This window comes from Athene cunicularia (assembly GCF_003259725.1).
Source record: "Athene cunicularia isolate RWA chromosome 7 unlocalized genomic scaffold, athCun1 chr7_part1, whole genome shotgun sequence".
Lineage (NCBI taxonomy): Eukaryota > Metazoa > Chordata > Aves > Strigiformes > Strigidae > Athene > Athene cunicularia.
This window is the reverse complement of record NW_020799107.1, coordinates 4,183,498-4,209,931: the sequence shown is the minus strand read 5'-3', so window position 1 is coordinate 4,209,931 and position 26,434 is coordinate 4,183,498. Positions and strand designations below refer to the sequence as shown.

Below are 26,434 nucleotides of genomic sequence, written 5' to 3'. Positions count from 1 at the left end.
AGAACAATATACAAACGAAGTGTGAGGGAGTATTCTCATTTCTCTGCCACATTCCTGCTTCGTGGTGTAGTAACATTTCCTTACTGGGCTAACTTCCATACTACTTACAGGGATGAGGTTACACAGAGAGACTGATAGAACACTAGTTATCCCTGGAAGTATTGACTTCTGTTCTCTCTTCAGAATGTTCCTTTCCACACATTTGAATATGCTTTTCTCACAGAAAATAATAATTGAAGAAGTTATTAACATCACTAATTCATGTCCAGGGCAGTGATGGACTGGGAAACGAAATTTTCCATGATTCAAAAGAGAATTTCCAGACATGCTAAAATGCTCTGTCAAGAAAAATGTTTATATGGTTTGTATCAAATGTAAGTCAATATAAAATTTTCCTTGGGAAAGCCTGCCAGGAGACAAGACTTGGCAAGATCCTAAGGAAACTGCTCAGTATACACTAAGTTTAGGATAGTCAGATGTACCTCTGGGCTATATGTTGCTTTGTCTTGCTGTAATGGTTAGGAATGGACATTTGAGTACAGCCTCAGGCTGAACCTCTTCAACAGCTTGGGATCTGGATATTGCAGAACAAAGAATTTTCTGTGACTTCATGAACAGAAACTGGTAACCCACCAGGATGCTTTCAGCCTGCAGATGAAATCACCTTGACACGATTCAGGTTTTCTGATGGGTGTTGAGTTGGTGTAAGGCATTTGCAAGCCCCGTGTTCAAGATAAAATGCCTCCTGGTGGCTGACATGACATGAAGCTGGTGCTTCAGACACAGATGATTCAGATTCCAGCAATGTATATTCATTTCCACCAGCTGAAGGCACCTTTACGTTCTGTATATTAAACAACCAAAAAGTGTAAGAACTTAGGAAAGAAATCCATCCTCTACCCAGCCAGCACAATTTGTGAAAGCATTTGTTAGCCTTACAGCCTACATTTATCTTGAGTTTGTAGAGTCAATCAAGACAGCTATTTCCAGAAGACAGCATAAATTTTAGCTAGACAGACTGGAGGTATTTGGCAGTTTCCACTGACTACAAGGGAAGCACGTGCACAGCTCCACTCAAATCGGTGCCAAAAGGAAAGTCAGATGGACTTGAGCCTGTCTCAGCTGCATCTGGGAGGGTTAAAGGACATCTCAGTCACCTGGAGTGTGACATTTCTCATACATACACCCCATAGTTTTTGATGAACTTCACTGAGCTCATCAGAAAAAATCTACTGCTCTAAAAGCAGTGTGAGAACAGAGCCAGAAACCCTTTGTTATTATTCCAAATAATTTTTTGCTCTAGTGTAATTCAGTGTTTTTCTTGTAATGTAAGTATTATCTTGGATGTTTGGTCAGGAAGCTCATTTCTGAGGTAATGACTGAATCCTTAAATTATCTCTGAGAAGACGTATTGACCTTTCATATTACTTCTAGTCACAAATTACAGTTTTAAGATTAAATATAACCATTACATGCAGGTTTCAGGAGGCAGCATGCAGACAATTTTTTTATGCCAAGCACCCACTTCTGATCCCCCAGAAAAGAAGGATGGTATTTTAGAAAAAACTTGTAAACAGCTTGATTTAGCCATTTTTCTTTCTTATTTTACTATTTGGAAAGGATTACATGATTATTGCAGATGCAGTGTATTTGCGAGACTGCCAGACTGACATTTTTAGCACTTACCTGTATGCAACTTTGCACATGTGCATTCTTTGTTGATAAATTAGCTAGTTTAAGGGTAATGCTGATGACAGTCAGAACTATCTTTCCTCAAAGGTTTTGGTAATATGGAAAAGCCCCCCTCCAGAGTTTTGAAGATAAAACCAAACGATGCATGTCTGTGTGCCAACAGATAATTACACCATCATAAGTAACTTGGACTGTGGGAAGGTATGAAAGATCTGGGTCTACTGCTCTTCTTCCATTTTTCCTAACTGTTTTTCACCAAGCATACAGCAGGAGAGGTTATGCTTAGTAAAATTGAAACATTCCTTTCTGGTCTGGAAAAATCATGCTAAATGAAAGCCTGGGGAATCCACCCCCTCTAAACATTATATATATATATATATATGTTCTTGGAAATATGTCAAATTTCATAAACACATTTTAGATCACACATTCCTGGAAGACATTAGCCTTAGGAAAATGAGACCAGTATATATATCCCTTTCATTATTTTCCAGATTTGTTTTTGATTCCAGACCAAATCTTTGTAGACTGATTTTTTTAAAACAGGAGGTGGAGCTGGAACCATCCACTGCCTAATTATAGGGGGAAGAAGCAGAGGTAGAAGGGTGTTGTCTCTGGCACAAATATTACTGTTGATGCCTCATTTAGAGTCATTACCTTTGCTTCGTTCTTAGTGCTGCAGATTACAAGCAGATCCTATTTCCTCTTCCAGCTTCTGCCAAAGTTTGAAATACTCAGACAGGTGTTACTTGCAAAATCTTAGCTGATGCCAACCTTACACAACAGCTGGGTGTTATTTTTAATTAATGCTATTCAAGAGAAAGAAAGGAGTGAATTACTATCACTTTTTGCTTTCACAGACTGGCTGATAAACCAGGCCAACATGGACCTATTAGTCATTGTCCCAGTTATGTGCTAATGCTGTTCAAACCTTGTTTTAATCCAAAATGTGCAGAAAATGGAACATGCCTTCCTTCATAATTGGGAAAGTATGCTGTAGATCAGTAATAGAAATTATACAGATTGTCATTTATAATTTTGGATTAAAAATTCTCTTCAGAATTGAAAGGTTCAGCCAACCAGTAAGGGGAAACAATAACAAAGCATCCTTTCCTGGTCTAGAAGGCACCATGAAAACTATATTGCTCTTGACGTTCTTATGGTAGGTTAACAATCTTGTGAAGGGCAGAAGCAGCAACAGCTGCAACAGTTGCAAGTTTTATTTTGTTGGTTTGATATCAAAACCCACAGCAGTGGAAATTAGTGCAATGGTCATGTCCATTAATACTCCAGATTATGCTGTCCTTTTAGTCATGCTTGTTTAAGAAATTAGGGAAAAGATCTCAGCTGGGAAAAGGCAATGGCAAAGATACGTTGTTAACAAAATGAGGTTTTTTTGTCTTGAAGTAACTGGATTAGATTCCCACATCATTGCAGAAATTCTATGTGATGGAAGAAAATTAAATTTTTTATTGGTAACACCCCAAAAAAACCCTCAAACTTGAAAAGGGTATGATAAAATCTTTTCTGATTCAACATGACAACTGTTAGCTCATTCTCCTTGAGGTACCTTGGTAAATTGCAAATTGCACAACTAATATGGTTTAAAATTCAGTACCTACCATCTGTTTGTCTGTAGTTTTAAGACATTCCGATTTTGGTTTTGGGCAGATGTAAATAACCTTCAACCCAAAATGGAACAAAACTGTCATCATTTTACCTGCTGCAATACTTTACCAGCCTACCCCTCCTTCAAAATCTCCGTGATAATATACCCTGTAGAGAAGCAGAACTGGGCACAGATGTGATTCCTTCTCCAGGAGTGATGCAAGAAGCGTTATTTTGCTTCTGTAGCTTCAGGTCAGGCTGTTGAAGGGAGCATGGATGGGTGCAGAAGAATGCTGCAGCCTCTGGCCCTCAGCATGCTGCCCATCTCCAGCGCAGGGGACCCAGTGGATTCCTCCTGGAGAGAAGGCTGTTTGGGGCTGTGCTGCTCATGGTGATGTTCTCTCTGTTACAGAGATGCTCTGCAGTGACTCACTGCAGTTACCTTCCCATGGCCAGACTGCTACTAGATAGGGGAACCTTAGTTGCTGCTGCAGGACAGATACTCTTCTATGGAGTTTCTTTCTTCCATTGAATCTTTCAATGCACAACATTTATGAAGCTTTACTTTCTGTCCTCTCTGTGGGTTCCCTAAACACAGCCAGATATTTTTTGTTTCAAGGATATAAGATTCCTATATTTTTGTGTAGGGACCATGCCATTAATATCTCTCACATTGCTTTGAGACTATATTTGAAGGATTAACCTTTACATTGCTCCTGGCTGTGGCTAATGAACTGATAATCTCCAGAGACAGTAAAAATTACATATTGCAGGAGTCAGAAAGTATCTTCTGTAAGTATAATAGAGACAGAGAGGTGTGCTTCTCCTCTCTTGAATGCCAGAAGGGTCTGAGGAGGAGTGAGTTCCATTACTGACTGTAGAGCAATACATCTTTCACAGAGAGGCACAGTAAATTATATTTTTAATTTATATTTTCAAACAGTCATTATTTTTTCTCATCTTGTATTTCATAGGAAATTTTGCTTTGAGAAAACCTAACCTGCTTCTGACCACTTCTTTATTTATTTTCACTTCAGAGCCTTTCTTCTTGCCTCTGAATTTGAAAAGTGGAAGCTTCTGCCTGTTTCATGTCAAAATGACAATGGAAAACATGATATAAACCCCTCCAACAACAAACCATTTGTTGGATTTAGTTTGGATAAACTTCAACTCTGGGACTTCTGGCTTTGTTTAGTTTAGCAGAAGATTCCTTTCAGATTAGCTAAGAGACTACTTCCATTTTCCCTCATTTACGTCAAACCCTTCATTTAAACATGAACTATCAGAATGAGAATGAAAATGGTACCTCCTTTAACAATGTCTGGTTTTTTTTGTTTTGTTTTGTTTTGTTTTTTTTGCTTTGATTCACACAAGTACTCCATGAAGAGATGTCTGCCAAGGAGGAGAAAGCATGCACAGGACATTGAACAGGAAGAATGTGATGATAATGGAAAGATACAGATTTTAAGGCTGAATGTGTTTGGGTTTTTTGTTTATTTTGAAAGGCTAGGCCTTCTCTTACAGCTGAATGGGCACCCAAATGACTCTCAAGAAATGGGGGATGTGACTTGTAAATTTAAGACTTTAGCAGGGTTTGTACTAGAATGGTCTTCGGCGTAATACAAAGCTATCCACAGCCACAGGAGACCCATCCCTTTCGGCTGTTGTCTCTTTCAGTCACTGTGCATCCCATCCTGCAGGGTGGCACAGGCACCTCTGCTCTTCTGCCAGGCAGTAAAAGATTTCCTTCCATGTGCAAATCTTCTGTTGGCTGCCATGGTGGCATCAGGCTCCAATTTATTCCCAGCCCCAGCACTGCAAAGGGCAGCAGAAGTGCAGGAACGCCCTGTGCACGTTTGCAGCAGTAGATATGAAAGGATGATCTGTGTCTGGAAACTACTTCCCACAGCAGTTCGACACTGTCAGTTCTTGGAAAACTTCTGGACATAATTAGTTCTCACTGAAATTCCCCACAATTCACACCCAGTGACCAGCGGGTGCATTAGCAGGCTGTCTGCTGCAAACATCTCTTTACCTCTATTCTTTCTCTTTGCACTGCTTCTTCTCGTTTTTCCTTCTCTCCATTTTTCCTTTAGGAAAAGAGGCAAGGGCAAAACTGTTGCTCCTTTTTCAGACACAAGAGAAACAACTGCTCACCTGAACACAACTAATGAAAAATATGGGAAGCATCACTCATTGTTCCTTTGATGTTCGGTGTAGTAGCCTCACTGAGAATCAAAGGAGAATCAACTACATCCCCATACTTTCCTTCAGCTCTAAGCAGTGAAAATAGAATTAATATTATCTTGGAAAGCACTTCTATGTTCATGAGAGGCTCTTTTAAGAAAATATAGATTCTTTCTGTGTTTGGCTTTAAATCTACTGTATAGTGTTTGCTTGTTTCCCTACAGAGCAGTAGTCATTCTGTGCCAGCTGTTTAAGAGAAGAATGTCCTAGTGAAAGCAAACAATAGGCTGTGTAGTGGGAATTGAAAATCTTTGAAAAGAGTAATTGAAATCTGCTCAGACATTTTGAAGATTCTTTGCACAATATTCTAAGCCTGTTGGTGGCTTAGTCATTGGCAGGGTGGTCCTCTTTGTAGATCCCTCTTTTTTTGTATGAGCAGAACAGCATAAATATGGAGGGGAAAACCAACAAGGAAAAAAGAGAGGCATTCAAGTCCAACTGATTATTTTCCTGTCAGAGCAGCTGAACTGACAAAAAACATTTTAAACTTCTTTCAGGGAAGAATCAAAGAAAGTCCAGAGCCTTTTCATTTATCAGGTGTTCTCCTGCCCAGTCTCTTTCACTCATACCTTTTAAGGACTCCAGCAGATAAACTCTGGTGCATCTGGCTGTGTCTGCTGAAGATGTTCTAGCCTTCCTCTGCTACATGGCATATTTATTCTCACCCTGTGCCAGCAGGCATTGTTGCTGCACAGAGCAGGGAGAGCTACATGTGTGCCAGGCTTCAGGCAGCCACTTCGGTAGCAATGCTTCTGACCTCTGATATTAATAAAAAGTCAACTCTCTGCTTGCAGGCTCTTCACTGCATCAGAAGTGTGGATTTTAATCTGATGAGCGAATTAGTTCGGAAGATCCTTAGGTCTTCGTGCATGAAAAATAGACATAGAACTTGATACTTAAAAGTGGCTGCAAAATTAAGAAAGCTATCTTTGGTCCCCTTGAGAAAACCCTCACAATACTCACTTTAGTAGCCTTAGGAAGTTGACAATAAGAACGTTGTATACAGTGTACAAATAGCCATTTAATATTCTCTATGAGGCAGATTAAGAAGAATTTCAAATACTGCCATCTGTATCCAACAAACTGTCCAAAATGGATATGGGTGAATTAGTACAAACTGGAATGAATGAATGAATACAAACTGTTTTGCAGATGATGCTCTATGCATTCAGAATCTCCCTCCTGACCTTCTGAATTACAAATACCTTTAATTTATTGGCATCCAAAGATATGATTCTTCTCTTTAGACAGTATGCCAGAGTTCTTCAATCCATCACTGGAATATGAAGTACAGGAACCAAACCCTTCGTTTACTTCCAAATTCCAAAATTACAGGGAAAACAATAAAATTGTACAGGGAGTTATGTTAGTGTAGAATCTGACCCCCTGCTGCTTTACTCATCTCTGATGTAAACTCACTATGGCTGTGGAGTAATATTGGGACTGACTTTGTCCAACATATCTGAAAATATAAATGATATTACCATATGTACTATACTGCATTGTAACATTTCCCATCTGTTTCAGTCTCAGGAGAGAAGCATTGAATCAAGCTGATTTCTTCCAAGGCAGACCACAGAAACAGCACTGCATAAAATTTTTAGCCCTCTCACTGAGCTAAGGGGAAAGAGAAGATTATGTCCTATGTGGAACTTTAACCACCTGATAAAAAATTGTCTTAATTACAAAGTTAGGCAATGAAAACCAAAAATCATAATTTTCTTTTCCCCACACAGCCTTTGGGTTTTATCTTGAAAGAATCTTAAAGTATTCTGAATTAAGTAGTTATAGTTCAGTGTTTTAGGTGAGGTGCTATGTAGAGCAAGCTGTAACAATTATCAGTTTCCAACAGTTCCCTTTCACTTAGCAGCTTGGAAGTGGAATCTCACTTTCATGACGCTTTGGATCTGTCAAACTGGTTGTACAGGCTGGGAAACCTGCTTGTACACAATTACTTTTCCAGTTTTTCTCTGTTCTTGCCAGGAGAGACCCACTGCAAGAAATGCTGCAAAGAACACTCCAGTGTTATAAACTATTCCCTATCCTAGCTAAAATCACAAACGCAGAAGTATGTCTTTGAGATATATCTTGGAGGTGATCATTTTTTTGAAAGTTCTGACAGAATTTTGTACTGAATTTTGGTAAATTTTTCCACTTACTTGATCCTGACAATGTTGAGGATGAAGCTGTTGCTTTAGCTGTATGTTAGGAAGCTTCTTATGGAATAAAACTGGGATCGTTCATGTGTTCAAAATTAAGGTTACCCTGACACTTGGACTCTGACTGTAGGAGTCTTCATCGACTGCATAAGGAGTGGGCAAGATATATGTTAAAAGAAGCTAATACATCCATAAAATCATCAGTGATCACATCAGACCCTGAGTTTATGTCAGTTTCTGCTTGGTTTAAGACAAGAGTCTTTGTGCCATTTGGCGTCATTCACTCTAAAGACAAGAAGCACATTAAAATCGGATTACCAGAGTAGTGAGAATTTATGCCAGCATTACAACTAAATAGCCACAAATAAAGTGATTGCAGCCTGCTGCTTATTTTTAGAGTGACACACCAAATGGCACAAAAGGTGATGTGCCAAAAAATATTGTAATGTAAGAACAGAGGGGATGGAAAAATCTCATTGGCATTTTACCAATAATTGGAAGAGTCACTGAAAAATTATGCAATGGTCCCTCTAAAAGGCATTGAATGCACTGAATTAAGATGAAATTCTTACTTACTGTGTGTCCTGCTCTAATGCAAATGGTTCCCCTTATTTAAATGTTTGATCTGTCAGGCACTGAAGACGTTCAGTTCCCACCAGAATAACTAGAAATTGATATTCAGGTCTGATCCAAAGCCCAATAAAATCAAGGGATGTTCTGGTCTGGTAGTGTTTGCCCTTAATCAGGAATAAATGTTACATGTTCTGCAGATTATAGCAAAAGAGGTCTATCTCTACTAAAAAGGCAGAAGTATAAATATAGCTGTCTGAGTTACAGAGTCAGCCTGTTGAGAGAGGACTTTGGAGATTAAATCCCCAAATAACATTTCAGTACAAATAGCCATTCAGCAATGTCTTCCTCCCTTACGAAAACAACTTGGGCCAAGATGCTGTCAAGGAATAGCTAACAACAAAAGGAATATGATCATCTTGCATCCATCAGAGGTTGTTCTCAAAATGACTTTTATAAGTTCAGAAATAAGTATAACAATTCTCTGGGCAATCTCTCTCAAAAAAAAAAAAAAAAAAGCAAGGGGACAAATATACAGCAGTCTGCTCTATCCTGCCCTTTATATGACTCAGTTTGAAAGGACAGTTCTGCCAGAAACAATCCCCACCAACTAAACAAACAAAAATTCCTTCTTGCACTTTGTTTTCCTATTAGCAGTTTTGAAAGAAGAAAACTCTTCTGCCAATTGTTTTTCATGCTGGACACCAGCTTGAAGCCACTGGGACTGTTGTGTAACAATGGGATATCACTGGTCCCTATTTCAAAGCATCCACTTATGTGGCAGGGTGACCTTTAGAAGTTGCATGAAGAACATCATTCAAGGATGTCAACGTGTGTGCCTGAATAGATCAATTTGTAAAACACAAATATTGAGACAGAACAATGTGACAGATTCTGCCACTTTAGACCACGTGTTACCTTTGAGAAGAACAATAACCCTCTGAAGATAAAGGAGAAAAATTACAGTTCTTAACATAAAACACACTTTGAAAGATTAGGAAAAAGTTAATAATCTGCAAGCAAAATAGACATTTTGTGTTTTACTTGGTAGCAAATATGCCATGAGGATATTTTAAAATCCTGATATTCCTAAAATTTCTAAAAGCTGCAGAAATTCTGCAGCATTTGGAGCTTATAAAGACAAATAAAGTGAACAAGCAATGAGTTGAATGCAAATACTTGTTTGTACCAGTGCAAGCCTGGGTTTGGGGATTTTTTTCCCATTTGGTAATCTGAAGGACAGATTGGGTGGGTCTCAGAGCAAGGATGGTTTGGGTATGTGACATAATAATCCTTTGCCTGAGAATCCAGCCTCTTCTATACATTGCCAGTGAAACAGTGCATGTCTCCTTTCTGGACTGCCTCTGACAGACAAGTACAGTATTATGGTTAACCAAGCACACTTTTATGCTGCACTCTCTCTCTTGCTCTGCATCTGAGTAAAGAGGAAAGTGTCTGGGACTGGCGCAGTGGCAGAACTGTTCAAACGCCAGCTTATTTGGCAGACGGGCATCCCTAGGAGTAAGAAAGCTTCGGTTTCAGTCTGAAAGCACAGGATGTAGCTGTCTTTTTTTGGTGTGAAACTTGGGAAATCTGTGAACCGTTCATTCATGCGCCTTTTCCATTCTACCCGATGACAGTTCCTCCTACAGGACATGGAACAGGAAAGGATTTTTAAGATGGATCTGCTCTGATTTTTCACAGCCTGCATTTAAGTGTTTTTTTCCACTGATGTTTCATTTCTGATATCTCCAGTCACATGGTGGACAAGGCTTACAAAATATTACATCAGTACATTAAATCTGAAAACGTCCTAATAGGTAGGCAGGCAGGTAGGTAGGTGGCCCTTATGTCCTTTTGAACCATGTGAAATGGATTCAGTTAATTAGCTGGTTGTTTTAAGACAATTCCAGCCAAGAGAATGCCTGTAGGCCTTGCAGTTTGAAAAAAAAATTCTTCTTAAACCATTTATTTTCTTATATTTCCACTTCTTTTCCTGACTTCTATGAAACAGACACTATTTCTGACTTTTCGAGTACTCAGCACTTACATGAGAGGAGAACATGTGGACAAACCAAGCTGTTCTCGCTCAGCAAGCTAATTAGTTCATTTTGAGAGTCCGTTTGTTTCCATTACTGATCATGGAATGGAATGAGTATGTTTGATTTTCTTATAAACATCATCATAATACCAGACAGGGAGCCGAAACCGTTTGCTTTGAGATAGACACCATGGCATTCTTTCCTGCTCAGTAAATGGAAAGCAGTGATGCTGCAGACACAGGGATGGATTCCTCCATCTACTCTGGTGTAGAGGAGAATTACAGCATTTCCATTGAAAGTGAACAATATATATCCTTTCTACTTTGTCCTTTGGTTAAACAATGTACAAAACAGTGCTGGAATACAATAAATAGATGTATTTACTATAGAAGAAATGTAAAAACACTTTTTGAAGTAGCCATCCTTTAAAGCAAATGATCAAAACCAGGTCAGAGTAAGGAAGCACAGACTTTGTACAGTTAAAAGTTCATAAAAAGTGACAGAAAGACACTTGTAGCTTCAGCAGACTTTGGATCCAGTCAAAGTCAGAGGCAATGCCTCTTTTATCTCAGTGCCTTTAGCCAGATTCCCATTAAAAACCAGCAAAAACTGTTTGCTTGACTCACTCTGTTTGTGATCAGATTCTCACAGATCAAAGTTCCTTGGTTTTGCTTCCCAAGCCATCATTGAGCAGCTGCTGGAGGATCGTGAGTCACCTCTGTGTGGACTATTGCCCTTTCTAAGGCAGAACCAGACAAGTTCAAGATGTTCTTTAGTTTCTAAGCATTTAGTCACATCTCTGCAAATGGGATATGTGAGTCTGCTACTAATGCAATAGCAAAAGTAGGAAAGCCTGTGGTTTTTGAGGCTACTATTAGGAGATTTTTTTCCTTTTGCCATATAAATGTGATTAAGTCATTGATCATGGTGCTCACACACGTGCAAAGCCAAAAGCAACTACAAAACAGGGCAGCTTCTCAGGTCATAGCATTCGATAACCAATTCACTTCACTGGAACCACCTCGTATGGGAATGTCCCATGTGACATCTGTCATCCTTCAGGCCTACATTGACCATGTTTGTTTTCCCCTGTACACATTTGGGCTCTTTTATGTACCACAGTTATATAGGTCCTTTGAAACTAAATGCTGATTTTCCTGACAGCTTTCCCTATTGGTCTGCTTTCATCCAGCTTCTAGTCTGCTTAGAAAATGGAAAACAATTCAAAACCAGCATATGATGAAGATTGTGTTGCCTTTTTTAATTTTCTTCACTTTCTAGGTTGGCCCAGGGAAGTGTTACTGAGAAAGATCTTCAAAGATGTGAATGCTCAGTGAACAGCATAAATGCAAAATTATTCATGCTTTCAAATATTAATGTTTTGTACAACGAATCAGAGATTGACTCAGCTCCCAACAAACCACTGCAGTAACTGCCATAGAGGTGCTGTGTAGCCACCATATTTAGGGCTTTGGGGAGCAGAATATTAATTTGCCTTGCCATAGGCAAATACTGTTTCGTTCTAATATTTTTTTTAGTTTTTAATCTTAGGCTAATACATATGTTTAGGTATCAATAAGAAAAGCTGGCTGAGGCAAGTATGTGACTGTTTTACCACAAGTCTAGAAGTAGTCAAGTCAGCTTTTTTTTTTTTTAACCTTATTATTCCTTGCCAGTGCTTTAGCACAAATCAGCTTTCCAAAGGACTTTTGGAACTAACGGTTAATCTTTACGAGCAATGCAAAAGGCATTATGTCATAACATGCTGACACACAGATCTACATCTGAGCACAGAGGGGGTGTCTTGAACAGACTAAGTCTTCCCAGATGTAAGTTTCCTTTGGAAACCTATTTAATTCTTCCATTCTGCCAAAGACCGCAATAATTTTCATTGCAGCTCTCCTAGCTTATTTCTTAATTTGTTTAACAATGTCCAGAAAGTTAGAAGCAAATATGAATGTCATTATATCCATATGTCTTCAGTATTTGTCTGTCTTTCTGTTAAATGATGCCATCTACTGTAGAATCACTGAATGACAACCTCGTAAAAATGTAGAGAAATCTGCTTTATTTCCCTATTAATGTAAAATTATGTTAATTGTTTTGTGACACATTTTAAATTTAAATTTGAATTTTTATCAGTATTGTTGATTAAAATATGGAAAAGTGATTATTCTCGGAGTGAAATATTGGTCACTGAGAAAAATCCCTGCTTCAGAAAAGAGCTGATGTCTTGAAACCAGAATCTTTCTAACCAGCAGTGCAAAGTATGGGAAAGATGGCCCTTTTCTGCTCCCCATCGAGCTGTAAGGCAGCAGGATCACATCTCTGGAAATAACAAAACAAAACAAATCCATGAGAGTGAAGTAAGGATAAAGAAAAAACTGACAAATGCAAATTCTTGGATATGAGTTTCCTAGGGAGTAAGATCCTTGTTATCTTAAACACATAGTTTAAAAAAAAAAATTCTCAATATTAAAAATAATCAAACACGTCTTATGGGTACAGAAGTGTGCGTACACTATGCTTTTTTTTTTTATATGTGTATGCAATTCATATAAGTGTATATTACATGTCACACAGTAACAGTATTAAGTTCTTTTAGATCTGTATCATATTTTTAACGATTCTGTACAAACTATGTTTTGAACTAAACTAAAGAAAAATAATCTCTTCCCTTACCCACTATGTTTGTAAACAAGAAGGATGTTTTAACCTGTGGAACTGGGAAGTGCTTATGTGAAGAGACAGCCGACTACATCACTCTTGGGTGCAGTGGATCTATGCTCACACATGCTCTCTAGGCTGTACCCAACCAGCTCCTCTTGGACAGAATAACAAGTTCTATCTTCGCCAGTAGCTTTGATGGTATTCTGCCTCCCACAGTACACTGCTTTTGAGGTCTTCTTATATACAGCAAACCTCTCACACGCTGAGCTACTCAGCTTTTGCCGCTTTATAATTCGGGTTTTTTCATGAGTCATTAAAGAGACTGTAAAGAAGATTTCATTTATAACGATGCACTTCTCATTTTTAAAATAGATTTCAGCCTTCTTGTTTTTCAGGAAACATTGTGATTACTCTTGTCAAGGCTGACCGGTTTGTTTTTTTCCCTAAGTGCCACATAGTGAAATCCTGGTTTGTTGAAGGAGGAAAATGTTTCTCACAGAAACAGCCATCAATTAATTAAGCAGAGAATCAGCTTATGTACCTGGGATCCACCGACATGATGCTGTGGCGTGAGAGCTGGGAAACCAAGCAGTATTTTTAGAAACTAAATCTATCTTGGCAGACTAAGGAAGGGTGTCTGGATCCTTTTCAGAGGTAGTGGTTGTTAGTCAGTGTCCTTTGAAGCAGCTTCCTCTGGTGCCGTGAACCTGTGTCATGGTCAATGTCAGGAAGATGTTTTTCTGGAAGTAATCAGTTGTTCTCCACCTCTATTATGCAGGATCTGAAGTTTCTAGTGAGGCCCAAAGGGTGGAGAATCCAAGGGAAGAGGAAAAAGTAAATTTCTAAGTGATAGAAAATGTCTGAGGGGGATTAGTTTTCATATGCAGTTGGAATGCTTTAGATTTTAAGATATTATGTGTTGCCAAAGGAAAATAAAATAATGGCTCCCAGCCCAATATCAGGCAAAGAAAAAAACTATTGGCCTGAAAATATCTGAAAAGTTTTTTTGAAGCTTTTTGCATCTTCTTGTTGGTCTAATCAAGCTGGTGGTCAAAATCAACACTTAACTGTATGTAGTGTCAGCCTTGACAAGTCAGTATTTTCCTGTTTGCTTCTTTTATAATTGCAGAAATAACATAAGTTGCTGTATGCACAAAGACTATAGTGGGGTTAAAATTGGGAAACCTCCTGTCCCATGCAATGCCCTGCTCTGAGATCCCCACTCTGGTTCTCCACTCAGTGGGTCTTGGTTGTATTCCCCTACAGAGCTCATACAAGGTGTTGGATTTCATGGGTGACATAGAGGAAAAAGCTAGTTTAATATGAACAAGGAAAAGCAGCTGAGAGAGACACTGGGAAGGGAGCAGAGTCTGAAAAACTAAGCTCAGTTGAGTACATGATAATAAAGAAAGTGAACTGTTTGGTACAAAAGACAAAAGGATTCAGGGAAGATGGAAAGAGAAGTTATGTGTTGTGGGAAAGATGAAACCAAATAGAGAGAAACGGGACTGAAGCAGAAGCATGAGAAGAAAGGAAACATGCCCAAGTGCACACCTTGCCAAAGAGCATGGATATGGGTATGGAAACAGATACCCACAAATAGAGAAAGAAACCCAAAGAATGTAAAGAGAAAAAAGAGACCAATGTACTAATGTAGTAGTGGAAAAGAAAAAAACAGATTAGAGGCGCTGACTGTGAAAAAAGAAGGGGTTTCATAACCCAAAGGAATGGACTGCACTCTAAATTTGGACTCAGTTTCGTACTACATAGTTATGACAGTTACAACAATTTGATGGCACTAAGAATTTTCTGTCTGGAGCCAGTGGTAACTTTAATGTCAGAGCTTTGAATTACATCTTTTGGCTCTTTTTTTTTTTTTTTTCTTTTGGAAGGGTGATGTGTAGTAGGTAACTTGTACTGATATTAAAGTTTTAAGGATGATGTAGGTACACAAATAGCTCTTTCTCCAAAATTTCACATTTGTAAATGGAATCATTTTGAATTGTTTATGGAAAAAATCTTATTCCATTATTCAAAATATTCAATGATAACTTAAATTTGCAATCTGAGACTTCCAATAACTTCTATAAAACTTACAAGGAACTTGTCTAACTGTGGTGTTATTTTCATATTTGTTTCTTAAATAACTGGGATTTCTGGATTTTGTTTCTCTCAGAAATGACAAACCCAGAATTTAATGTTTAAAGCTGATTTCCATCAATATCTTCAAATTCATTATCTACAACAAATTTGGTCAGTAGAGTAGCAGTTGGAAGAAATTCACAAAGCAATGAATATTATAGATGAACAATGTTTTTTCTGAACATACAGACACTTGTAACATTTGAGTGGGCCAGATGACACGTTAATTGCAAACCATTTGGGCAATTAATGTGAACATTCTTTTAGATCTACTGCATGCATTGGCTTTCAAAAACCACTTTGAAAACACTTGGTGTTAGCTATTAATGCAAGATGCTTGTGACAAGAGTTCATGCTGGACAGACGGCTTATTCCGCATCCATGTGTAAGTGCTCATGTTGGCACATGGGAGCAAATGATACACTTGTCTGAGAGATTTGGCACGTTTCCATTTTCTCTGCCACAGAGATTTCAATTGCTAATTACACAATAACTCAGTCTGATGCTAAAATTACTTGACACGGAAAATTATCACAGATTTAATTGGGCTTTGGATCAGCTCCAGGAGGTTTCCCTTGATGGCTATTTATAGAATCAGAGCAGACTGCAATTAATGTAGCAGACCCTCCCAGTGTCTGAAGAGAAGTATTTAGTGTTTTACTTCACACACATAAACTATATTACAGTAGGAAACAAAACAGACTAGCCAGGAGCTTTCATGTTATTCATCTTTGATTTGGAAAACACATCTGAAATAATGTTGAATGCTATTTTGTCTTTTTTTCCAGTTGCGGGATGTACCCATCTTGGGCAAGTTTATGCTGACAGGGATGTTTGGAAACCAGAGCCATGCCAAATCTGTGTGTGCGACTCGGGATCTGTTCTCTGCGATGACATCATCTGTGACGATCAGGAGCTGGACTGTCCCAACCCAGAGATTCCCTTTGGAGAGTGCTGTCCCGTTTGTCCGCAAACAACACCACAACCTACAAGAGTAAGTTTGTCCTCAGTATTGTTACTTTAGTGTTTCCGCCTTTGTGATCCATGTCAACCTCAATTCATTTTCTTTGAGATGCTCCTAATACTTTTTCTTTCCAATGCTAAGCTTGTCACTTTCTGAATCCAGGCAAATACTTAAGATGGGAAAATTTTGCCAAAGTAAATAAAAAAAAGCAGCTTGAACTTTCAGAGTTTTATCTTTTTTGTTAAATTCAATAATACTTCTGTATTCTGTCAGATAATTGGTACCAGAGCTGATAAAATACTCGTTAAGTGCTTTGAGCTATGCAACTGAAAGCATGAAGTCCTTCAACCCAGATTTACATGGAAAACAGGCACAGATAAATAGTGGGAAGAGACAGAGGGCAACAATTAGCCATCGCATTTTTCATTTTACAGAGAAGCATAGGAATAGCTCAAACAGCTTATTTGTTGACTGTATGCTCAGTCTATATCCATGAAACTAATGCCAACACATAGTTAAAGTGAGTTAATCAATTTTCACAGCATACTGTAAGTCTGCATTTCTTATCAACTCAATTCTACATCATCAGGGAGTAAATTTCCTTTTTCAGAGTTATTGCTGACTTAATGCCCTGTAAAGGAAAGGTAATTCAAGCCCTACATCCCTCATTTATCATCATCTTGTTTATATACACCAACATTATCTAAACCAGTTGCAGCAGCTTAACCTCAGGAAAATAAAAAATGTTAGTGCACGCCAAGTCGCCTGCCTAAACCGCTTTGGTGAGTGAGCCAGCTATACTGAGCTCTGAGGTTATGTGAACGTTTCATCCTTGTTTAAGATCCATGAGATTCTGTTAAAGTACATAGATTTCCTCAGGCACATCGACGTTTCTTATCCAGAACATAAGAGAGTGAAAGAGATGTATGTACAGAAGAGAAAGGGAGATGTATTTCTGCAGCTCTATAATTTATCTGCTTAAACATGAAATGTCATATACAAATACAACACCTAATGTTAGTTGCACCATGTTAATGCAACTGCACTGCTTCCAGTACTACTAGAGCTACTCCACTGAACAGTTTTCGAGGTGTAAATGAGAGGTACATACAAGCATGCTGGAGATTTAAATAGAGCTCCCTCTCTTGTTGAGTCTAGAGATTATCAGTTCTGTGGTTCCTGGTAATAAAGGACACGTGGACTACTTCCTCCAGTCTCTGTCTTCAGTATGAAAGAGTTTGATCAGACTGCTGGAAGCCGTCCTTCTGACCTTTGGTGGTTTATAGAGAAATGCCACCTTGGAAGATCTAGGATAGTTCTAGCTGAATATCCCTTGCTACTGCTAACAGCTGAATACATAAAAACTGTTCCGAGCTATTATTGAGAATCCAGATAGGAATGTGTAACTGAATTATTAATGGAAAAATAAATAAATGGGAGGAGCAGACCTAAGAAATTAAAATTAGCTACATTATCACACAACATACTGGACTGAGAAGGATACAGGAGAACTGTCCCTTAACAGCTTTCTGCAATGGTCTTCTGTCCCCATTGTACTCAATGGCAAGGCTCTGCTGACTTCATTAATGCCATGTTTTTGCCTACAGGAGAGGTGTAGCTTTATGGATGAACCATGAAAATGCAGACTGACCCAAAACCCTGCAGCTTTTAAATATACTGAATAAGAATAAATGGAATTAATTTGATAAAACGATATTGCAATGTTTAAATGTGTTTTCGTTTATATACATATATATATACAAATACCTGCTTTCAGGTTTTGGTTTTATTTTTATTTTATGTCTTAATTTAATTTTTTTTTTTTTTTTTTTTTTTTTTTTTCAGACTCCTGGAGTAATCAGCCGAGGCCCCAAAGGAGATCCTGTAAGTGCAGGGTTGTTTTGTTTGTTTTTTTTTTTTTTTCCCAAGGAAATGAACAAAATCAAGAGCCAGTTCCTATAGTGCTATATATTCCATTCAGGCTGCTGAGATATCAGTCTTTCATTGATGTGTGCACTGTCTGCAGGGCTGTACCATATAGTTATTTTGAAGTAGCCCTTTAGCTTCAGCAAAACTCTCAAAAATTTAAACTGGAAAAACAGAGAGTGGGAGAGAGTTTAGTCCAAACTGCATTACATTTGTTATGTTTTGGTATATGTCTTTCCAGTAGGAAAAAAAAAAAAAAAAAGCCAACCTGTGGAATCTACTAGCAATACTAATTTTAGATTCAGGAATTAACCTGTTTAATACTTCTAGTGCGTCTGATCAAATACTAGTTGTGATAAGGCCCCACCAACTAAAGAAATATTTCCATGTGTGAATTTTGTCTACTGTCTATGTCTTTCCTGAATGTTCAGTTGTGGCCTTAGTTACGTTTAATAGAGAAAGCTTCCCACCACAATCACACAGACTTTGTCACAAATAGAAGAATTTTTCCCACAATGCCCTTGCAGTTGGAGCCAAGCGCTGACATCTGTATCTGTTCTGTTTGTGTCTTTGCAGGGTTCTCCTGGGGTTCCAGGCAGAAACGGTCCCCCTGGTCCTCCGGGACAGCCAGGGAGTCCTGGAGCTCCTGGACCCCCTGGAATCTGCCAGTCATGTCCCAGTATAAACGGAGGCGTAAGTCATCATTATGTTTAGCTTTTACCTCGTTGCTCATAAGCATGCAAAGCAATACTGCAGGCATCTATCCCTTGCACCTTTACATGTACTTTGTTTTCAATGGCATCTGTCTCCCATTTGAGCCTTTGAAAAACACAGCTGAGTGGTAGGTGGGTTTTTTGTTGTTGTTTTGGGGTTTTGTCCACAAAATTTGGCTGGAATGCAATTAAATCTCTGCCTTATCTTATTTTTTAAAACTTTTCGATCACAATCCAATGAAGGACTTAAGTAACTCAGAAACAATCTGACCAGAATAAAAGTGTACAGGAGGAAGTATGTCCCCTCAAGCTTAAGGGAACTCTCTTACTTTCCTATATTTTATCCAATGCATGTTTAATAAAGACACATTCCCAGAAGGCTAGACTGAAGCACAGGTCCTCTGCTTGCAGGGAAGTACCATGTAAGTACTATTTGTCATGCTCTCTATTTCTGGCCTACTGAATCTTGAATTCTCTTCTAAAGAGTTGAGCAGACTCAGCAAGAGAGCTAATTTTAACTAAAGTTTCTGTGCAGTTGAATTTGTTAAGGGAGCTGAGCCACAGCTAGCACTTTTTTACAAGATAACGTTGTCCCCCATGCAATCAATCAAGCCTAGCTTTACAAGTTGAGATTTCTTTAGCACAAAACTGTTAAAAATCAAATGTTGAAACAGTTGCTACTTTTGAACACAGGCCACTGCTTATAGCTTCCATGTACACTTCCCACTCCCAGGTAAGCCAAAAACTGAGGAAAGAAGTTTTGGTTTCATTTAATTCTGAAAAGGATTGCATCTGAAGGATTGAGTTTCTGGGAGAGGTACCCATGGATCAGTTAACCAGTCTCAATGGACATCACAATAATATACCAAGAGAGCTACTGGTTTGGGGCTGGCAGTTGCAGACACAGGAGAGGATGATAGGCTGAATTAGTCACCCATTCCAATCCTATATTAAAGATGTGCTGTTGAATCCTAAAAAGAAGGGTTGATGTCAGTCACACAGAAGTCTTCTTGTACTTGGTCAGCAAAGGAGCTGAGTCCACAGGGGTGTGGCTTGTCAGGTAGAACACTACATGTATTCGACATTTCCTCACCAACCACCTATGTGCCATTAATCCATAAATTGCACTAATGCCATATTATTCAACTAAGCTTGCTAATATTTGCATGATAAAATCAACGTATAAAATAAGTGGCTTACACGGGAATTTCTTGAGAAACTCACTGTAGAATTTATAGGGGTTTTTTAAGCAGTATTTTATATAAATGTGTGAGTAAAAGATGCTATCTACTCTCAGAAAAGCACAGAGGACGTGTTTTAACTCCATGCCTTGGACTGAGCTTCCTTTTATTACAAGATAAATTCTCAGAAGCAGTGAGGCTTGGCTTCTTGGGCTCAAAAGTGATGATTGAATTATTTGGAGTGACATAGCAAACAGGAAGGGAGAAAGGGAAAGATGGAAAATGGCATTAGGAAAAAAGTGTAAAACTCAGTTTTCTGCGACGTGTAAGTTCCCACGTATGAGGTAAAAAAAAAATATTTGTAATTCAGGGAAGGAGAGATGTATGCATAGGTAAGAGGGTTTTTTTCTACAAAATACTCAGAAATAAGATGTTAATTAGTCACCAGTAAAAGAAACTAGGAAAATAGTAATAAACTGTTGCACCTTTTAGTGCAATAGAAAATATCAACTCCCTTGAGTGACAACTAAGTCCAACAGAAAAGAGACTGATAAAGAAAATGGTGGAAAAAGCTTAAAAGGAATCAAAGAAGTATAAGAGGAGAGAGAATGGTAATGTTTTGGTTCAGCTGAGACCCAGCTATCGAGATGAAAACTGAATGCACACAGCATAAGGCGCTAACCTTACTGTGACCTCAAAAGAAAGGTATTGGCCAGACCTCTCTTATGGATGATCTAAATATATGGCAGCTACATGTCATACAAGTACTACTCAATTGGTTCAAATGAGTTATTTCCATACATTTGCCATACCAGCGTAAGAAGAGACTTATCTGATTTGTAACATTCACTTTTTTTATCTTTTTTTCTTTCTTTCTTTCTTTCTTTTTTTCTCTATTTCTTTTACAGAGTTTTTCTCCACAGTATGACTCCTATGATGTGAAGGCCGGTTCAATTGGTGTTGGTTTCCCACAGCCCATTGTAAGATGATATAGCCTTTTTTTTTTTTTTTTTTTTTTTTTTTAAAGAACAAATTTTCTGCTCGTAGATTACACCTTGGATGTGTATGTATCCTGATTTTTATTTAACAACATAAGTTTTAATTTAATTGTTGCCTGCAAGTGGAATGTGATGTAAGGCAGCAGTTTGCCTGACAATATTATTCTGGAAAGTAACTATAGATTATCTGGGCGTTTGCCTTTTCTCTTTTTCTTCCCTTTCTTCCCTTCTTTTTCCTAATCTCTCTCTGATTCACTTTCTTACACTATCTAAACAATTATCCTTTTCTCCCTTCCTCATTTATCTGCTTTGGTCTTTTTCTACTAATTGCTTCCCTCCCTTCCACCACTTTTTTTCCTCTTCCACTGTCCCTAATCTTTGTTTAGCCATGCAGCTGCATTCTGTCTTTGCTCAGTATGTTATTTCATTCTTGTTTACTTTTCCACAACTCAAATTTGCCTGATAACAACTGAGTAAACACCTTTATGGTCTTTTTTTTCATCCCAGAAGCAGTCAAAAGCTTTTCACTTTTTCTTTTTACAATTTCCATTTTTTCACCGACAGCTGTTCAGACTGTGTACTAAGGATGCTGTATCTGCCAGCTAGGCCTGGCCCAAGCTTCTCAGTTTTTTTAGTGAGATAAAGCATGGATTGCCTGAAAGAGTTACGCATGAGCTATGCTTCCTGTATAAAATAACTTTAAATGTTGCACCTCATGATTTTCCTTTTAGGCACTGGGATTTAGACATATTCACCACTGATGGCATGGAGTATTCTTGATTCAGGCAATCGGCTATAGAGAGGATGCAGTGAATTGGTATTATTTGAAATTGGCTGCTTCTTCATTAAGCATAATCATTATTTTCAGTCCAGTGCTGCATAACAAGGTTTAGGTATCACATGTTGTAACATGTCAAGGCAGTTCCAAGTGAATGTGTTATTTCTCAGACTTCCATCAGATCATCTTGTCAATACAAATTGTCATGACAGTTGTTCTTCCTGAAATATACTTCATTATTTTCTCACCTTTATTTTACCTCATTCATTTGCTAATATGATCATCCATGCATTGGTCTTCTTCAACCATCCATTTTTGTGTGTGTTTATTCATTTGTTCATATTGAGCTCCTTACAGTTTTTGCCTGCAGCTTATCATATCGTCTACATTTTGCTACTTGTTGTCTTAATATGGGATGTGCTGAACCAGGCAGGTAAATCAGCAACCTTTCAGTTAACAACTATGGTTAGTCCTCTCTATTTTGGCATTTTCCCTTGAGGCTCTTAGCGAGTTCTTGTCCTCTGATTTCTGCACTTGGATTAAAAAAAAAAAAAAAACCAACAAAAAAAACAACAAAACAGACAAACTTAATTGGGCACCCCAGAATGTCTTCAGTCAGAATTGTCTGTATACTTTTGGGTCATATGGTCTTTTATATTGCAACATGCAATACATGACTGCAAAGTAACAGAGCAGATGTGACTAAAATCGCTAGAACTAAATCATGTTTATAATTAACATTACAGAGATTAATCTATTTATTAATTTATAAATTTAATTTATCAGTTTTCAACTTCAACACTCAGTTTGAATAAATATCCAAACTGAAAGAATTTGGAAGAGTAATAAAATAAAAAAATGCCAGGTTTAGCATCAACATTTGTCCATGGGTGGTAACCATGCCTGGTATTTCCTCAGTCACACATTTCTCTATTACTGTCTTCCTGGTGGCTTTCCACTGCTTGTAGACTGATTTTGTATTTTACATCACAATTTCTCTTTACTTGTTTGTATAACCTCCACATATTGTCTTTGTATCTTTCCACCAGTGCACATATTCTAACTAAAATTTGTTCATTTGTTCACAGTCTGGAGATGCTGGCAGCAAGCAAATGTCATACCTAACTATCAGTTTATCTCCTCAGTGTGCCTTGAAAAAATGTCTTGTTTATTTATACTTGTATGTCTAATCAATTGCTTGCAAATGATGAGTTGATGGCTCCAGTGCATGTTGAATCCAGAGTTATTTTATAACAAATGAGTTCTAACAATTGACAGCAAGGGACTGCTCACTTTATTCACACATTGAAGACAACACAATTTACCCAGACACTACCTGCTCTGTCACTTGGTGTACTTCTTGTCCTAGAAAATAGCAAAGATTACAATGATTCTCTTTTTCAAACAAAAGACAATCTGTGGACTAATATTAACATAGTATATTTGGAGTAGAGCAGTGTAGTATATTATACTAGGTATACTAGTATAGTATAACAATACTGTTAATCTTGTGTTATGAAAATCGGATTCTTATAACATCTGTAATATATGACAATATCCCATGAAACACATTATGTGCAATATGAAGGTATAGAATATACTGCCGGTACTGCAACACACAGTGATTCTCATGTAATTCATATACTTCAACAGTTTTGGCTGTATCAGACTCATGAAGAGTTTAATTTAACAAAAGCTTTTTTAAAAGAACCATATATAGCTGCAATAAACCACAGCGCTAATTTTCCAATGTTTTCTGTTTTGCAGTATCAAATGCTTTTGTGGTTGCTGACACAGGAAGTAGAAATATTCGCACTCTTCTCAAATTGAGAATTTCCTTAGAAACATTTTACTTCCTTTTTACCAGTTAAAATAAGGAACAGTATCACTGATTTGAGTTAAACCATATGTATATTGAGATTTCATCTTTTGAGTCCTTTGGTTAGTCTTCACATCATTTATTTCTTATGGCTTAGTACTGCTAAAAGTTCACAAAATATTTCATTGATGAAAATGCTTGCGTTACTGACAATAACAAAAATACGACCCTAATTCAGCACATCTGTAAGTCCTAACAAGTCAAGGGTCATCATAAACAGAGTTTGTCATACAAGTTCTTTTAATGCGTTGTATAGGTATATGTAATATAGCTCCTGAATGCAGGTGAGAAATTTTAAAGTTAGGTTTAGAAAGGAAAATCTAGCATCAGCAGACTAGCAAGCAAGTTTATTAATACCCTTTGGCTTCACCCCTGAAGATGTAGTGTTAGGCTAATAAAGCTCAGCCACATGGCAGAGAAGCTGAAGCTCATTTACTCTAACAAGTCAAGAGTTACAGTTATATACTCTTCCAGTTTAGGTAGCTGAAAAGCTGAGCTGCAAGCATCCTTCTGGGAGTCTAGAGAAGGGGAATAGTGACTCAAAAGAAAAAAATTACAGCTTTGAAAATATCTTGTGGAGTGTGTTACCTAAGGCTTCAAAGAAAAACCTAGTGATCCCTTTTCTGAAGTGATGTAGGTACTAGACAATGTATTTAACAATCTGTATATATAATGCTTCTTTTTTACTTCAAGTGCATGGCACTGTGGATTTTTATCTGTACTAATATGCAAACATTTCTTTCAATTATTGGTGACTATTGCAACTACATTAAGCTTTATAGCAATGTTACGTTAATATTACAACTATTTTTTAATCTACACTATAGACTGGCTATCCAGGACCCCCTGGCCCCAGTGGCCCCCCTGGCCCACCTGGTCATGCAGGTCCCCCTGTAAGTAAAATTAATCTTTTCATTATCATCTCATTTTCTTTTATATGAGTTTCCGCTTTTCTTTGTCATAAATAGTAGATATATTTATATTGATATATATATTGACTGATAAATCCAGAGACTATGTTGAAGAATTTTATGGGTAAATGTTATCTTTTATTAATTGGGTTGTACCATCTATGCACCAACAAGATTCAAAGGTTTTGAGGGCGACGTACTGTGCTTGCTTAAGTCCATGTGTTTCCCTGAGCTTTCTGCAAATCTGTAGGGTGTCAGCCAAGGTTGTCTTAAGACATGTCACTGCCTGTCATCCTCTGTTAATGTTCCTAAATATTTATTCATACAAAAATTTAACAGGAATAAAGGAAAGTGGAAATCCTAATACACATTCAGCAAACACGCAAAGGGTCTGAATTTTTTTAGATACATCTCCTTTTAGAGGAGTAGTTTTAACTATTTTTTTCATGGAGGCATATTCATCTTGGTTCTGTTAATTTGACCTTTGGGCATTTGTTGACAATTCTGATTAGCATTTTCTTTACAGTTATGAGATTATTAAGAAATATAGCATATGAAAAAATAGCACCATGGAATGCTGCATTTAATTGTTCACATCTTAACTCTTTTTTTTGCTGCGTTATAGGGCTCTGCTGGATACCAAGGTTCCCCCGGTGAACCAGGACAACCTGGCCCTCCTGTACGTATACATTACCTATCATTATATATCATAGAATGGTTGGGTTGGAAGGGTCATCTTAAAGGTCATCTAGTTCCCACCCCTTGCCATGGCAGGGACACCTTCCACTAGCCCAGGTTGCTCACAGCCCCGTCCAACCTGGCCTGGAACACTGCCAGGGAGGGGGCAGCCACAGCTGCTCTGGGCAACCTGTGCCAGGGCCTCACCCCCCTCACAGGGAAGAATTTCTTCCTTAGATCTAATCTAAATCTGCCCTCTGTCAGTTTAAAGCCATTACCCCTCATCCTATCCCTACAGTCCCTGATAAAGTGTTCCTCCCCATCTTTCCTGTAGGCATCTTATATTAAGTCATGTATAGGTTAAATGCAAGCAGGAATGTGTGTCATCACTGGGGTGAATTGAAATTTTACAGTTCACCCTGTCTGTTTACTATGATGTATGTCAAATATACAAGTATTTTATGCCACATAATGCATTTTTAATTTGAAAGAGACAATATTTTTTATTGTTATAGTTAATATTAATTGCTTTTCTACAGGGACCTCCAGGCCCTCTTGGAATGATAGGCCCAGTTGGTCCCCCAGGAAAAGATGTAAGTTCATTATTATTCATCCAGTCATTAATAAATGGGAAGAAAGAAGTTCATTAAATGGTAAGACAGCAGAGCACATTGATAAAATTTCTTTTAAGAATTTTTAATATCTCCCTATTTCTCAATTTGACAAAATGACTGTAAAAATGTAGATTTGGCTTACATTAGGTATAAATGTCCACTCCAAGGGGGGGGGGGAGAGAAAACCTAAGCATGAAATATGCTATTTTGATCTAGTGCAAAATAAATTAGCAGTTATAAAGAAATGCAGACAGTAGTGGTAGTTGTCTGAACCCTTCAAATCTTGCTTTGAGAGTTAAGGCCATTGAAACCATCTTTTGTGACACACCTGGGAGTCCTGAATAGGTATAGTACAAGGTGAGACAAGCAGCTGAAGTTTTTCTTCATTTTGAGTGTTTCATCATGAAAAATAAGCTTTCTGTGATCATCTCTTCCTAAAAGCTGGCTTGAAATAAATTAGATGTTAACCAAAATCTTGTTTAAAAAATGAGTTTATAAATTCTGGCAACTGTTTTTTCGGAAGGCAGTCGTATGGTGAACTGTCACCCTGCTATAATTTTACCCATTGCCTTGGGTGGAAGTTTCACCTGCTTCTTCTGACTTGGCTTGACCTACTAGGACAGTTTCTTTGCCAGTAACTGAAGCAATAGTAAAACAGTCAT

General features: G+C 37.9%; 1 protein-coding gene across 1 annotated transcript in view; it reads left to right on the top strand.

Moving 5' to 3' along the window:
* COL3A1 (collagen type III alpha 1 chain) overlaps nucleotides 1-26,434 on the top strand; it is a 51,835-nt gene that overhangs the window by 955 nt on the left and 24,446 nt on the right. The window contains exons 2-8 of the mRNA XM_026852835.1: nucleotides 15,919-16,124; nucleotides 17,940-17,978; nucleotides 18,597-18,713; nucleotides 20,823-20,894; nucleotides 24,397-24,462; nucleotides 25,106-25,159; nucleotides 25,698-25,751. Of these exons, the coding sequence (XP_026708636.1) occupies nucleotides 15,919-16,124; nucleotides 17,940-17,978; nucleotides 18,597-18,713; nucleotides 20,823-20,894; nucleotides 24,397-24,462; nucleotides 25,106-25,159; nucleotides 25,698-25,751 (608 nt within the window). The remainder of the gene's footprint in view (nucleotides 1-15,918; nucleotides 16,125-17,939; nucleotides 17,979-18,596; nucleotides 18,714-20,822; nucleotides 20,895-24,396; nucleotides 24,463-25,105; nucleotides 25,160-25,697; nucleotides 25,752-26,434) is intronic.